We start from the raw sequence: 16,256 nt of genomic DNA on the forward strand, positions 1-16,256 counted from the left end.
AGCTGCTTGTATGCAGTTAAGCAGGTGGGTTGATTCGTTATATCCGTCCAGCTGTGTTAGTTTGTGATGCAGGTTGAGCTCCTACCTGCATCTGAGGCGAGCCTGCGCCTCCTCAAAGTCATTTCTGAGGAACAGATCCAGGGCAGCCATGCAGTCCTGCAGAGCCAGCGACAGGTCGGACTGCGAGCACCTGCAGAACAAACAGACATCTGGATGAAAAGGTGCTGAAAATACGCAATTATCCAACAAAATACCAAGATTAGGGTATGAGAGTTACATCAGTTACTTGTTAGAGAATTTTTGAATCCTTTTATCAAAATTATAATTATATATATAATATTTTACATCTGAGATATCTTATTACAACAGACAGTTTTAAACCTGCTATCTCCTGGACAAAAAGTTATATTTAAATAGTTATATTTCTTGTTATATAAAATTACATAATTGTAGAACTGTGTTTGTTTTTTAATGTGACACAACACAAAAAACTGCACAAAAATGATAATGCATTAGAATCAATGTGGCAAATTACTGACATATCTCTGACTGTGATATTTAAAAAGCATTTTAAATGTCAGCATTTAGTTGATGGAAAGTATTTTATTTCATTTAATGTTTTTTTTCCACAAAAAAATGGTAGTACAGTATGTAAACAAACTGGCATCTAACGCATTTAAATACTGAAAACACACAAATATTTGATAATAATGGTCAGGACTCATGTAAGTGTACTCAGTTAAGGAAGAAAACAATATCTACATATGAAAAAATATTAAAAATTGTTATGAAAGTGTTTATATGTGTGATGTGGACATTTTTGTCTTTAAGGTCCTGAGTGAGTTGTTTTAAATCCCTGCATGAAAAATTTAAAAAACGATCAGAAAAAATATTGTTGCTAATCTTTGACATATACAAGAATGAGATAATGATATGGTAATGGTAAATGGTAAAATGTTTTGGTATTTAAAAAATAAATAAAAACAATAGTGACGACATTAAACTAACACTGATAAAATATTGATATGTGAATGTTTTCTGACACGGCCAGTTTTGTCTTCAAGTTCCTAACTTTGGTAGTGATGCTCAGGACTGACTTTGGTTAAAAACAAAAATATTAATGATATATTTTCAGGAAACTCTATGATGCAGATATTTTTGTCTTTCAGGTCCTGATTGTGTTTTTATTTTTTTTTTATTAAAATGTGATGCTGCATACAAAATAACAATACACGCTGCTGCTACATATGAACATATCCCAGACTGTGAGCTTTTTCTAAAGACTAAACTTACCACTTATCATGCAGAAAATAATTATCTTCTGTTCGTTGTTTGTTTTTATCTAAAACAACCATGGAATAATGTAAGCAAATGGGCATATAAAGGGCTAAAATCCTAAAAATGAATGAACATTTCATAGTCATGATTAGGATTAATGTTGGTTAAAAATCTTACTCTGTGAAAATGGAAAATAATGTTAAAACGTAACAGTAAAATGGGAGTTTTTTTGATGAGATATTTTCGTCTTTAAGATCCTAAGAGTATGTCTGCACACAACAATTTATCAGAATGAATGTTGCTGCTAATCACTGACATATTCCAGATTGATGAATCGATACTATTGGGTTATTCTGGCTTATCGTGTATGTTGTCCAACATATGCTCATATTTAAACTTCCACACAAAACAACACAGAAAAGATGCTTGGGGTAATTTAGAATCACATCATTTGTCCACCAGAGCAGCTCTAAATCCACTATTCATGAATCTCAGCACTTTCTTCATGTCAAAAGAATTGACATTTAAAGGGTGGAAATGCAGAAAATGAATGATTATTTGCAATGAAAATTTGGTATGTAAGATCAGGAGTAATGCTGGTTAAAAAATGCACTCAGTGAGAGTGGAAAATCATATTGATATTTGTGTATTAGACATGGCCAGTTTTGTCTTTAAGGACCTTGAGAAACTTTTACAAATTGATGTCTATCAAGGGTTATTGGCTGTCTTTAAAGGGAAACTTTTTGAACAAGATCCTGTTCTGCCATACCCTCCAAGCCTTGATATTTTCTCAGTTTACTTATAAATTCCTCTTTTATTAAATCCATTGCACTCATCTACAATTTCAGACGGGAAACAGGAGCACAGGCAGAAAAAAGGTCGGCAGACAAACCTAACTAACCTAACCCTAACCCTGGCTCAGGCAGAGAATGCTTTGCTGTTAATGCTGTTTCTGTTTTCACTGCGCTGCAAGTAACAAAAGGAATCAGCATAAGTTACAGCCCTCGCATTTGCTCAGGGAGCAGTTTGAACAAGACTACGGTTGAAGACCAGATGTCCCTAATGGCTGATGATAATGTTGTTTTGTATTCGTTACACATGAGCCTCACGTGACGACTGCAGAGAGCTCAAACTCAACACAAGTCATGACTGAAGAATCGCGCACGGCTTTTTCATGACCAGGATCTTTGTTTTCACTCACTGTGCTTCTAGCGGATCTGTCTTAAATGCGCGTTTCACTGCAGGAGGCATTCAGCATAATGAGCAGAAAAAGGGGATTAAGTTAATGTAAAACTGAAAGCGCTAATGGCTGACAGGAGCGTCGCTTTAATGATCTTCAACATAAGGCTGATTGATTTCACTCATTTGCATTATGAATCATATTTGCTGGCTTTTCTGCTTATTTATGTGCAAAACAAAATGGTGACTTATCTGAATTGTTGCCCGTGTTTTTGTGATAACAGAACGTGATTTCTGTTTTGAGAAACAATTATTTGTCATTTACACCACCATTCAAAAGTTTTCAGTCACTGAGAAATGTCCTTTTTTTTTGAAAGAAAAGCATTTTTTTTCAATGAAGATAACATTAAATGAATGATAAATCCAGTGTATACATTGTTAATGTGGTAAATGACTATTGTAGCTGGAAACAGCTGATTTTTAATGGAATATCTCCATAGAGGTACAGAGGAACATTTCCAGCAACCATCACTCCTGTGTTCTAATGCTACATTGTGTTAGCTAATGGTGTTGAAAGGCTCATTGATGATTAGAAAACCCTTGTGCAGTTATGTTAGTACATGGAGAAAAGTGGGAGTTTTATGGAAAACATGGAATTGTCTGGGTGACCCCAAACATTTGAACGGTAGTGTACATTTAACGGCTAGAACAGTAACTTTTACCACTTTAACACAAACTATATGAGGTCGGCAGCAAACTTTAGATGCATGCAGAAGAATAGAGGAGCGAGCACCGACCAGCAAACAGAGCTACGACTAATATACGTAACAGCGGTGACTAATAAACTCTACATTCCTGTCCATTAGAAACACAGACGGACTATAAAGTGATGGCACACAAACCACCATGATAAAGGAGCACACACACCGCTAATGACATGCGGGTGACTGTTGTGTTCGACATATGACCAGCAGCAAGCCCAGCTTCCTGATAACACAGATCACTACTGTCAGGAAAACAAGCAAACGTATGATCATTGTGTGTCAAGATTTCCATCTTATCAGGCGTCACAGCTGTAAACTGACAAACCACGAACCGCAGACAAAACATATGCACGGCAACGTAGGAAAATGGGATTTTCTTCTACACATGAATGACTTTTAAACAGCAAAAAAACTGATAGTATCACAACACAGTAGTATGAGGATATAACCACTTCTAACTAGTGCCTCCTGATGCTAAATTGATAGCGGGATCAATAACGCAACCTTTAATATTGGTAGGAGGTGATTAAACAAGGTGTTTATTTATTTACATCATTGACTTTTTGGATAATGCTGGAGTGTCACATGTCTTCTCCCGCTGATTAAACCAAACCAGTCCAACCAGAGCTTTCTCTACTGCGTCATGACTGCTGTCACTTGTTACTTTGAGCCTCTCTTCAGTGAAAATCTAGTTTTTTTATCTTGTTAACATGTCAGTTTGGTGTTTCTTTACATGCAGGAAGACATCATGGTGGAGCATTTCCACCTTGAAGCAGAAAATTTCAGGGGTTTTCATCCAGAACATATTTAAGGAACTAATTATGTGAACTCGCGAAGTGGGACTTTCCTGATCATTGTTCTTGTACAGAGTCAGGTTAGCTGAATAACTCCAGTGTTACAAGCTGCTATTGTGCAGCATGGCAAAGTTGTAGAGTATTTGAGGTGCAGATTTCATATCTGATCTGCACATTTTAGAGGAAGCAACAGTGCAGAGTTACATCTTGGCCATTTAAAGGCATGAAGAAGTTACTTTCATGCAGAAAAACGGCAAAATTGGCACTCGGACATGAGTTTTTAGTTGTGTTAATAATTATCAACATCAAACTTATCTGCTGTTTCACTGAATTCACATTCCCTGGATCTTCACCTCAAACTGAACTGTTAAAAACATGTTAAATCCTGCCTCTAGATCTAATCGTAGCCAAAACATGAACAATAACCATCACACTACAACAAATTCCTGAGCCTGTGCTTATTTATTTCACATTATTTAAAAGATTTTACATTTGTCGCAGTCTAATCAATCACCTGTTAGAGTGAAATTAGAAGACTAATCTAATGAACAATCATCACTGAGGGACTGTGGTTGAGAAACGTGCATATTACATAACAGCTCTGATAGAATCAAACACAAAGTACATATTTTTGTGTTTTCAGACGCCTGTTGTTCAGATTGTTAGGACTAAAGTTGAAATCTCATCAGTGAAGGTTAAAAAGATGAAACAATCAGTGGCTTCATCATTTCCTTGTAGCTGGATACCAGCTGACTGGAAATCTGAAGATTATTGGCAGCTTAAACACAATCCGAGGCCTGAGAACACTGAAAAGGAAAGCGAGCAAAAAAAAACAAACACTATAAAACAGTAGAGGATTTTGGAATAACTGACAATGGGGGAGAGTCTGTCGCATACCGGACATTGTCCCCCTGATAATTCAATTTCGAGTCAGCAAGCCTGAAATTCTGAGTTGATTTCTCCAGAGAGCAACTTGCACAATGCTGGTTATTACAAGCACATAAAACCACTGTTCACACACACACACACACACACACACACACACACACACACACACACACACACACACACACACACACACGCACACACACACACACACACTGCTGCATCTGCTCATGCACTTCTTCCTAAGAGTGACGAAGCATTAGTTTGCCGGTTCACACGGCTTTTCAACACACTCATTCCAGACACAAAAGAGCCGACAGCAAACCGGAGCGTCCACATGCCTGAGTGTCAAAATGAAAAAAGAAAAACACAGATCTCAGAGAACGACAAAACACATGCAGCTGAGGGTCTTACCCGTTTGACAGAGTTGCTTCCTCTGCTGACATTTTCATCTGGCAAAGTAAGTGAGTGTGAAAGGCAGAGAAAAGAGAAAATGCACCAAGGCCTTTCCAGCAGCGCAGTGCAATGGTCTGTTTCTGGAGGAGCAGAAGCAGCAGAAGGGCAGAAAGGCAGAAAGAGAAGAGGAAGGATGAATGGAGGAGGGAGGAGGAGGAGGAGGAGGAGGAGGAGGAGGAGGAAGGACACAGCAGCAGCCCTTAATAAGATTGGGATGACTATCACACATGAGGAAAGAGAATAACATACAAACACAAAACCTATCCCACCTCTTTCGATCATCACCCCTTATGCTACACACTGCAGTCTATGCTCCCATTGGTCGAAGCTAAATCAGAGGAGGAGCTAAAATGTCCACCACCTCAGGATTCTCTTTTTATTTATATATATCTATATATAAGATGTGAAATTACTCAAAAACACAGAAAAAGCAAAAGAGGAAGGAAGGTTGTAAAACCATAGATTAGAAAGTGAAGCTGCTGAGCTGAGAGGATTTCTGCTGCTGCAGTGGCACAATGCTGCAGCGAGTCCAGAAATAGATCACATAGATGCAGCACGAGCAGGTGGAGACGCACAACAAGTAATGAATGGAGAGCGGGCATGGTGCCACCACATTTGATCACCACAGACAGTAGATTTACATTTCCGATATGTAAATGAGTGAATCATTTGAAGTTCATTCAGGCTCCCCTGCAGCCTTTACAGCATCGCATAACTGCACTTTCAGTGACTGATTAGTTCAAAATGATCTTGCAAGTTGTTGAAGTGTAAAACTAGATGAGCTAAATTAGCTAAACTTGAGGAAACAAGCCCAATGAACTCAAGATTTTAAGGTGAATCAACTAGCGACAAACACTAGTTGCACACAAACTTATATTTTCTAACTGCGAAGCGTTTCTTCTTCAACAAAATGTTTCCAGAGGGTTTTAACTTACTGCAGTGCATCTTGGGAAATCTGCTCATGTGCTAGTTTTGTTAAGCTTAATTTAATGAGTTGAGTGAACTCACAAATTTTCATTCATTCAACTCATTATTTTATGTCAAAATGTCTCAAGTTGTAAGAACTTGTGTTTTAAATCCTATAATGGTGTAGAAGCAAAAAAAAGAGAAAAAGACATTTTAAGTTCAATTAACTAGAAATGAGCACAACTCTTGTATTTACATTAAGTCAGCTAGAACAGTTGAGTTGGTTTGACTAAATTCCTTTATGGTGTTTTACAGACTAGATCCACTTCTCACATCAGCAGCCAACAGTAGTATTAATTAGAAACGTGCGGTTCATGACAAACAGGTCGTTCTAACCACACACACTGTGACATGACAACCAGCAGCAGAACCACAGGAAGCTCATGATATTAATAAGAGTTACGCTGCATTTAGATTTACAAGAATCACACTCCTGCTAATGTGAGCGCCAACTGTCCTGCTATGACACAAGCAGAAGTCAAAGTGTCTGCTGTACTAGAGGTGTTTTAGAAAACTGTTCAGATGATTCATCCTTTCAAGAAGTGGCTGGTGGGATTAAATGAACTCTTATAACAATAAAAAGGAAGTTCACGCTGAGAGGAAACGTACCAATGTTGGCATTCTACCAATTAGCTCATTTGAGTCTGGTTTTGTGTCAGGCAAATGTTTATAAAATGAAAAAAAAAACTGTTTCAGTATCATGTATTTCTTTAAAACTCTCAACTCAGCCACAAGCACCAATGTTGTTCACTGAAAACACTGAGTATGACTCAGCCAGCCTCTGTAACACACATACACACTCAATTAGCAACACCGCTAACATCAGAAAAGCATAAAAATCACACTCATGTGACAGCGTCTAACTGCAAATCCCATCTGACATATTTTTCTCCCCCACAGTGTCCTATGAAAACACAAGAGTGAAGCACTTTGGCTTCAGCACAAACACGAGGTGGAATTCACAGCGTTTCTGGAGCAGTGTTAAAAACAGTCGGTGGTTTCCTGCCTGTGCTGCGAGGAGGCCAGCAGGTCATGGGGTTTACGTGTGAGGAAATCAGATTTGATAGTTCAGAATTGCTGTTATTTCAAAACAATTCAGGTCTTTTAACTTTAATCTAATAATAATAAAACATCTAAAACTGTTCTGCACAAAACAGCGGTGATTTAATGTGAACACCACAGCTAAAAGACTTGAGTTTTGAGAATTCAATGTGAATTATTGAGGCTCAAACTGGTGCACAAAGGAAACAAACATCAAAAAATCTAGTAAATTGTGGATGGTGACATCAGGTTGCTGAAGTTGCAGCTTAACTGATGCACACATAATTGCACTGTTTCTGGTGTGTAAAATGGTTGTGCTTCAAAAATAAATGTACAATGCAGTACATACATAGTAGAATGGGGATAAGTGATACTATTTATTGCTTGTTTTGAGTTATTTGTGTGGTAGTTCTGCTGCCAGACTCTTACTTGTAACTTTAAAGTTGGCAGGAGTTGTTAAAACAAATAAAATAAAGGGCTATTATTGAATTTTATGCCATAAAGCAAAAGGTCTTGGTGCTGTAAATCAACAAAAAACAGCAGATTTCCTTCCAAATGAAACTTTTGTTGCACAAAATGTAAAATAAACTGAACTGTAAAGGGAGCTACAAGCTACCAGGCTTCCAGGTAAGGGTATTTTTGTGATTTTTTTTTTTTTTTTTTAAAGAATAATACAGTAATAGCACTTTGGTAGCATTGCATTTAATCACTTGCTTCACTTCTAACCAACTAATGAATCACACACAGAGCTGAGAGATGATGTTATTCTCTGAATTATTGATATTATGAACAGCAGGAGAAGCTGCATTCAAGTCATTAACCTTTTGACTTTTACCTCAGCATGTCGTTAATAAGAAGCTCTTTCTGTCTGCTGTAGTTCGCAATCTGTTCACAGCAATTTACTCTAATACAGGACTAATATGGGAAAGCATACAGGAGGTCCTCGGTTTACGCCATCCTCAACCTACAGCGTTTCATCGTTCCGTCAGAACTGGTTACATGGAACTAGTTGACGAGTGGAGCGGATGAATACGTCGTCATGGCGCTATCAGACGGCTTTGTTTCCATTCTCCGGTTGTGCGCCACCTTGGATTGTGCTACATTCACTAATTTTATGTCCTTCACTATGGCTCCCAGCGTAAGTCAGACTCTTCTGATGCTTGGAAGAAAAGGAAAGCCGTCTCCATGGAAGTGAAATTAGATAGAACAAAATACTCAAGTTGTCGAAACAGGTCAACATATTCTGTTATCTTCTGGTAAAATGATTCATACATGCATGAAAGTCGTTGCTATTCATGACTTTTCCAAAGAACTGATCGATATCGTGATGCACGGAATGGCTTTGTTTACATTTCCGCCAGAGTTCTGATTTATGGCGACAATCGACTTTAGTCAATCCGTAGGAACGGAACTCCAATGTAAGTCGAGGACCGCCTGTATATCACGAGATTTTAAGGACTTGTGCAGTTTTTCTTTTATTATTTCTGTAATTTATACTGACTTCAGCTGTGCAATCACTGTCCCTTCTTACCCCTTTGACGGATTTGCTGACTCCAGAGCATCTCTGTTGTCCGGCAGCTGTAACCTGAAACAGAGGAACAATATCAAGGATGTTTCAGAGAAAAGAAGCAAATCTCAAGGGACAAAAACCTGCCGAGAGGGCAGCTATTATTAGAGGATCGTGAGAATCATGGACGGTAATGAATGCCGACCTCCCAGGCAGATGAATATTTTCTGACAGTTTCATAATATGACTTTGTTTGAATATTGAAATCACTTACTTGAAGTCTGTGATGATGGGATCCAGGTCTGGACTGTTCACGACTGACAGCCTGAGATAAGAGACACAGTTCAATCTGAATAAATGGAACTGAAAATGATAATAATGTGCTTCTACTGTTAGCAGCAGAAGGTTTGGTGTTGGTCCTGATGAATGTGGATGTACCGGCTTGGGGAGGTCGGGCTGTCAGGGATGTCTTGTGTCGCCACAGCATCCCTGTGAAGAGGTCAGAGGTCGACTTAGAGAGAACGTAAGAAAAGACGTCATAATGGTGAGAAAAGACGTTAGCAAGAAGACTGGAAGTCTGAGGGTTGTTTAAAATCCAGCTCAGAAATACTGTTAAACAAGAAAAGATGTCAAAGTACAGTAACTGGAAAAGTTCAAAAACACTCATTCTGGCCTTTTTCTCTTTACTGACAGTTCTACTTTAATACATGTTTTAGTAGCTTAAGATGCTCTTAATGTTTTAGTATTTTGTATGGATTTTACTTTAGAATTTAACTGACATTCTACAATTTTTTTCCTTTAATATTATTTTTCTCTTATTTATATGGCTTCAGGAAACACAGCACTACTTGCATGACAGTTTTAAATCTAATTGAAAAAATTAATGATGCCATTGACAATGGTGAACATGCCATTGGAATTTTCCTCAATCTGTCAAAGGCTTTTGACACCGCTGATTCTGAGATTCTGCTTGGCAAACTGCACCACTATGGCGTTAGAGGTACTGCTTTGAGCTGGTTTAGTAGCTACTTACAGGACAGAGTACAGTATGTTCATATAAATGGCCATGAATCCCAGGGAAAAATAATTAATCGTGGGGTTCCCCAGGACTGCATTCTGGGGCCTTTAGGGTTAGGGTTAGGGTTAGGTTATATATAAATGATTTTGCTAATGTGTCTGATAGCGTTCATAAAGTCCTGTTTGCGGATGACACAAACTTGCTCATGTCTCACAAGAGTCCAATTACACTTCAGGCTCTAGCTAATATGGAGTTGGAGAGAGTTGATTCTTGGTTTAAATGCAATAAACCATCACTCAACATCAAGAAAACAAATCACATAGTATTTCATTGTGTTAGAAATAAAAGTATTACCAATCATATCCCTCTCAATATAAATGGAAAAAACATTAACAGAGTAAATTCTACAAAATTTCTTGGTATCTACTTGGATGAATTTATTAATTTTAAGTATCATATTGATGTGTTAATCAACAAACTATCAAAATATAACGGTTTATTGTTTAAACTAAGACATTATCTCCCACTCTCTGCTCTTCTTACTTTGTATAGATCCATCATTGAACCACATATCAATTATTGTAATATGGTGTAACACTCTTCCAAGTTATCTCATCAAACTACACTACAACAGAAGATAATTCATGCTTTTACATGGTCTGCTTACGCAGCTCCTTCTGGCCCTGTTTTCCTCTCTGTTGATCTCCTGAGGCTTCCTGATTTTAACATCGATCACAATGCCTGTATTGTGTATCAGGTTATCAACCAACTTAATAAACGCTTATGTGAGCTCATCCCAATCTCCCATCCCCTCCACACTCATAACACCAGGAAAAAAAACCTATATACTTGGGAAGAAGCGTAAACTTAAATGTACCAGCCTGAGTGTTGCTTGTAGGGGTCCACAGATCTGGAATGAACTCGATGGGTTCATTAAATTATCACAGTCCTTTTCTGCCTTCAAAAAAAAAAATGCTAGAAAAAAACAACTTCATCCTATGTATAATCTCTGACAAAATCATGTATTGTTGGAAATGATGCTGTCTGTATATGTGTGTATGCTTGTGTGTATGCTTGTGTGAGGTGTATATTGATGGGGTGAGGGGTTGGTGGTCGGGGTTGAGAGGGAATGTGGGTAATGATGCTTTTGGCTGCTTGGGTCCCCTAATTATAAGCACTTGCTTCTCTGGGGTTCCCTTTCATGTACATCTGCTGTAACTACTTTGGTAGAATATATTTGTCTTTCTCTGTGCATGAATAAAAAATCTATCTATCTATCTATCTATCTATCTATCTATCTATCTATCTATCTATCTATCTATCTATCTATATATATATATATATATATATATATATATATATATATATATATATATATATACAAATTTAAAAATGACAAAAATTAGACAAACATGAAATAAAACAAAAAAGAGACAAAAAACTTGACAAAAAAGTTACAAAGGGACAAAAAATGGACTCAAACGAGACAAAAAAGAAAAACAAAATAAGAAGAAAATAGACAAACAACACAAGCAAGACATAAAAAACAGAACGCTACACAAAACAACTAATAAATTAAAACACAAAATGACAAAATTAAGACAGAAAACACGAAAGAGAAAACACAAAATGACTAAAACAAGAAACAAAACAACAAAAACAGACAAATGACAAAAATCTGACAAAAAAAGACAAAAAACAACAAAAACAAGACAAAATATTACAAAAACAAGATTTTAAAAAATGACCAAAAAAATGAGACAAACAAGACAAAAAGAGGCAAAAAATTTGACAAAAAACTTACAAAATGACAAAAAATGGACAAACGACACAAGCAAGACAAAAGGGAAACACAAAACGACAAAAACGATACACAAAACAACAAACAAATAAAGTAAAACACAAAATGACAAAAATATGACAAAGAACACAAGCGAGACAAAATGATAGAAATGAGAAACAAAAGGACAAAAACATGAGACAAATGACAAAAAAAGACAAAAAAACAACAAAACAAAGACAAAATATTACAAAAATGAGACACAAAACAACAAAAGAACAATGAACAATCTAGTATTTTTCTTTATGATCAAAACAACTTGTCAAGGTCTGGGAATTATTTTAAATTTATAGTTTGTAGTTAATGTCTTCTCTATAATTTTTACACTTTACAAATTCATCCCGGCCGGATTGAACCCTCTGGAGGGCTGGTTTTGGCCCGCGGGCCACATGTTGGACGCCCTCTGGATTTAAACTTTCAACCTCTGGATTTAAACTGTCTTTTAAACTCATAATGCAGGAAACAGTAAAACCCTTGTTTCAGATGTACTGTGTAAAAAAACTTGACTTGACTTGATAAAATGGAAATACTTCATTATTGAAATACTCTAAAGTGTACTTTAGTGAAGGTAAGTACTCTAAAGTGTACTTTAGTGGTAGTAAAGTATCCAGTACTCAGAGTAATTCTTTCCTGATCGTCCTCATCATGAATGTTGTCCAACAGGCTGAATCTGATGACAAACCAGAGCTGAGGCAGTTTAAAGTCTCCTCAACACTTTTCAGTCTCACAGAGTTTAAATCCATTCTGAGGATTTATTTCTGATAAATCTGGACAGACCTGCACTGAGCCTCCACATCTCTGGCTCATGACGAACAGTCGGTCCTAAAGTATGGAAGCAGACGTGTTCCGACAGAGTCTGGAGCTGCTCTGATTCATGGAGGAACTCTTTTCTGTGCTCACCTTTTGCTGTCATCTTTCTTCCCACTGCGCCTCCAGTTGGTAAGAAAACTCATTCCCCCGGGTGGCAGGTTCACTCAGCGGGCATGGAGGGAGGCTCACCCCGGCGGAGAGCGGCGCTAACTCGGACTCAGGTGAAAGAAGAGCCGCTGGTGCCGCCGCGGAGCTTCTTCCTCCTCCGTGACGTGGGAAAGGTGCTGCTTCCATCACCATCATCATCATCATCATCATCACTTTCTATTTACATGTTCCGGAATGAAGCCGCTGCTCCCAGGTCCTAAAGCCCTCCGATTGCAGCAAGGTTACGCTCTACTACACTGTAAAAAATGAACTGTTTTAACTGTAATGTTTCTACTGTCTGATGTTATATATGTTCAACATTTTGTTAAATTACAAAGAATAATGGAAAATTACACAAAAAGTCGTAGTTTACATGTTGACTGTGAAAACAAACAAATAAAAAAACAAACAAAAAAATTATGTAATGTCCACATGAAAAATGTGTCAATCTGTGTTTGTTCTTTTGCAGCATTTGACAATGTCTTTAATCCATCCATCCATTATCTATACACCGCTTAATCCTCACTAGGGTCGCGGGGGGGGGGGGGGGGGGGGGGGGCTGGAGTCTATCCCAGCTGACTCAGGTGAAGGCAGGGGACACCCTAGACAGGTCACCAGTCTGTCACAGGGCTACATACAGAGACAAACAATCACTCTCACATTCACACCTACGGGCAATTTAGAATGATCAATTAACCTCAGCATATTTTTGGACTGTGGGAGGAAGCCGGAGTACCCGGAGAAAACCCACGCATGCACAGGGAGAACATGCAAACTCCATGCAGAAAGATCCCGGGAAAGCCGGGACGTGAACCAGGGATCTTCTAGCTGCAAGGCCAAAGTGCTAACCACTACGCCACTGTGCAGCCCCACAATGTCTTTAAATTATCAAAAATATATTTATTTTACTGATATGATAAATTACATATATATAAACATATATATATATATATATATATATATATATATATATATATATATATATATATATAACATATATATACATACATAAATACATACAAATGTATATATATATATATATATATATATATATATATATATATATATATATATATATATATATATATATATATATACATAAAAATAACATATATATATATATATACAAATATTAGGGCTGGGACTTCAACGCGTTAATTTTGATTACTTAATTACAGCGAAAATAATGCGTTAAAATAATAACACAATTAATTGCACCCTCCTCAGTTCCCTCATTTCTGGCACACCGGTAACTCTGATGAACACTCCAGCCCAGCAGGTGGCGGTAATGAACCTAAAGTCTGTTTGTAGCCATGAAGAAGAAGCATAGGAAGTACTGAGTGAAGTCAGGCTCTGGTGAACAGTGAAGGAAGACCAGATTGAGCTTGTTGGACAGAAATTTTCCTTTTAAAAATCTTCCTGATGGCAGCTTGGATAAAAGCCTGGTTGTGTACAAATTGTACAACAAAGAGTTTTCTGATCACTGCAGCACTTCAAGCCGACGGTATCACCTCAATGTAAAACATGTTGCTGTTAGCACCAGAGCTAACGTTAGCTACGAGTCATGCTAACGGCTAACAATGTAGCCATCCCATAATAGACCACTTTTCTAGACAGTGCTTGAGTTTACAGAAAGTCTTAAAATGTTGAATAAAATCGCTATAATTGCACTTAGATTTGCAGCAATCTGTGAATGTAGCAGACAGATGAAAAATGCAGATAAATAGAAACATTTTTGTGGTTTAAGTTTTTACTCTGTGGAGGCTCTGCCTCCTTGGAGGAGGAATAACCTAAACAACAAAAATATCTCTTTTAATAATTTAATTATAAACTTTTTGTTTATAAAAAAATACATAAATAAAAATTGATATTCCTATAAAAAGAACCATCAAAATGACACCATTTATCAGACCCAGAAACGATGAAAACAGAATGAATCTCTGGATTTTCAACTTTCTGAAGCTCCTTGAACTACTTTTGCTGATGTTATGTGCCATACAGTGGAAAAAATAACTAAATTCAGGCTTTAAGTCATCAAAATCACTTTTTTCTATATGTCCCATTTTCCTTTTTTAAAATAAATTTTAAATTATAAACACGTATATGTCTATTCATTGATTCAACTGTCAACCACAATTTTATTTGAATTGAAAAACTTCACTTATTGTGTCAAATATTGCTATTTGACAGAACTGCAATTAATTGCGATTAATTAATTAATCGATTCATTGATTCATTCATTGATTCATTCATTGATTCATTTATGAATTGATTGATTGATTGATTGATTGATTCATATATGAATTGATCGATTCATTGATTCATTCATTGATTCATTGATTCGTTCATGAATTGATTGATTGATTGATTGATTGATTGATTCATTCATTCATTCATTCATTCATTCACACGATGAACAGAACATTTCATTGCTGCAGAGAAACGACTGGAATCAGATCTAAACTGTGACAACGAAGCTGGAATCTGATGGAATGAAAGCATCTTAAATGACACCTGTCACAGCCACAGTTTAGGCTGTGGGCTGTGGCAGTGCTCTCTCCTCCTCCGGCCCTGCTTTCTCTCTCTATTCCAGATGTGTGCTATTCTGAAGCCGAGACAGGTGTGGCGCATCTGCTAATCAGCAGATTGGGTGCAGGTGGAAGTCAGCGAATCAGTCATTCCGGCTCTCCCTTTAAAACCTGACTCTACTCGTTCGTTCTGTGAGCCGAACGTTCCTGTGCCACTTACCTGGTTCGTTCAGTAATTCTGTTTTCTTGTGTTTAGAGCTGAGTTCTGCCAGCTTGTGGTTTCCTGATCCTTCTGGTTCCATCGTCGGATGCCTGGTTCTTCGTTCCTCCGTGGGTTCCGTTCCGTTCAAAGGATCACCTGCCCCCTGCTCGCCTCTGGAAGAGAAACTAACCAGACCGCCTGGAAAATCTCCATACCACGTCAGACGCCATTCCATCAGCTGAGCTATACCATCGCTGTCACCATACAAGGACGTGTGTCGGACCGGAGAGAGCCTGCTTTCCCCCACTAGCTGGATATTCCTGTCTGAGTCGGTTAAGTTCTAGTCCTAGCAATGTAATGTAAAGAGTGACTGTAGTTAATGTTGTGTAATGCACAGTGAGTTATAGGGCTGAAGTGTTGTGGGTTCTGGGATGAGCATGCGCACTAAGACGGTTAATCCGGAAGTGTATCAAGAGAGTCACACATGTCTGTATGCACGTTCTTCATTAAAGCTCGAGAGCCGATATTACTCCCGACTGGTCCTTGAACTATACAAGCAACATCAGGCTTCTCGAGTTTAGTCTGTTTTATCGTTTGTAATTTGGCCCATCAGTATTTTATCTAGCTTCGTGTCTGTTACCACAGTTATCTAAGTCGGGTTGTGTAGTTCAGTCTGGGCTTTCTGTACAGAATTACTGTTGACTAGGTTTTAGGGATTATCTTGTTTTTTTTCCCCCGTTAAGTTGTTTTCCTGCCCTGGTTGTACCTTAAGCGGATTAACGGTAGTTTGTTTTTCTAATTTTGGTAGTTGGCCTTCCTTGCCTCTAGAGGTTTCCTAGCT

The 16,256-nt window shown here is 37.7% G+C and overlaps 1 protein-coding gene across 3 annotated transcripts in view; it reads right to left on the bottom strand.

Moving 5' to 3' along the window:
* The window catches only part of ttc39a (tetratricopeptide repeat domain 39A), a 56,417-nt gene extending 43,585 nt beyond the window's left edge, over positions 1–12,832 (bottom strand). Inside the window, exons 1-5 of one of the 3 annotated variants that reach the window (XM_055004273.1) lie at positions 12,629–12,831; positions 9,309–9,359; positions 9,145–9,195; positions 8,895–8,948; positions 86–190 (exon numbers count right to left, since the gene is read on the bottom strand). In XM_055004273.1, coding sequence (XP_054860248.1) covers positions 86–190; positions 8,895–8,948; positions 9,145–9,195; positions 9,309–9,359; positions 12,629–12,681 — 314 coding nt within the window. In that variant the 5' untranslated portion in view covers positions 12,682–12,831. Of the gene's footprint in view, positions 1–85; positions 191–5,314; positions 5,532–8,894; positions 8,949–9,144; positions 9,196–9,308; positions 9,360–12,628 lie in introns of those variants that run through there. The other 2 variants (XM_055004284.1, XM_055004291.1) reach the window with 2 other exon arrangements.
* Between the last annotated feature and the right edge of the window lie 3,424 nt (positions 12,833–16,256).

The sequence above is a fragment of the Amphiprion ocellaris genome, chromosome 2 (assembly GCF_022539595.1).
Source record: "Amphiprion ocellaris isolate individual 3 ecotype Okinawa chromosome 2, ASM2253959v1, whole genome shotgun sequence".
Lineage (NCBI taxonomy): Eukaryota > Metazoa > Chordata > Actinopteri > Pomacentridae > Amphiprion > Amphiprion ocellaris.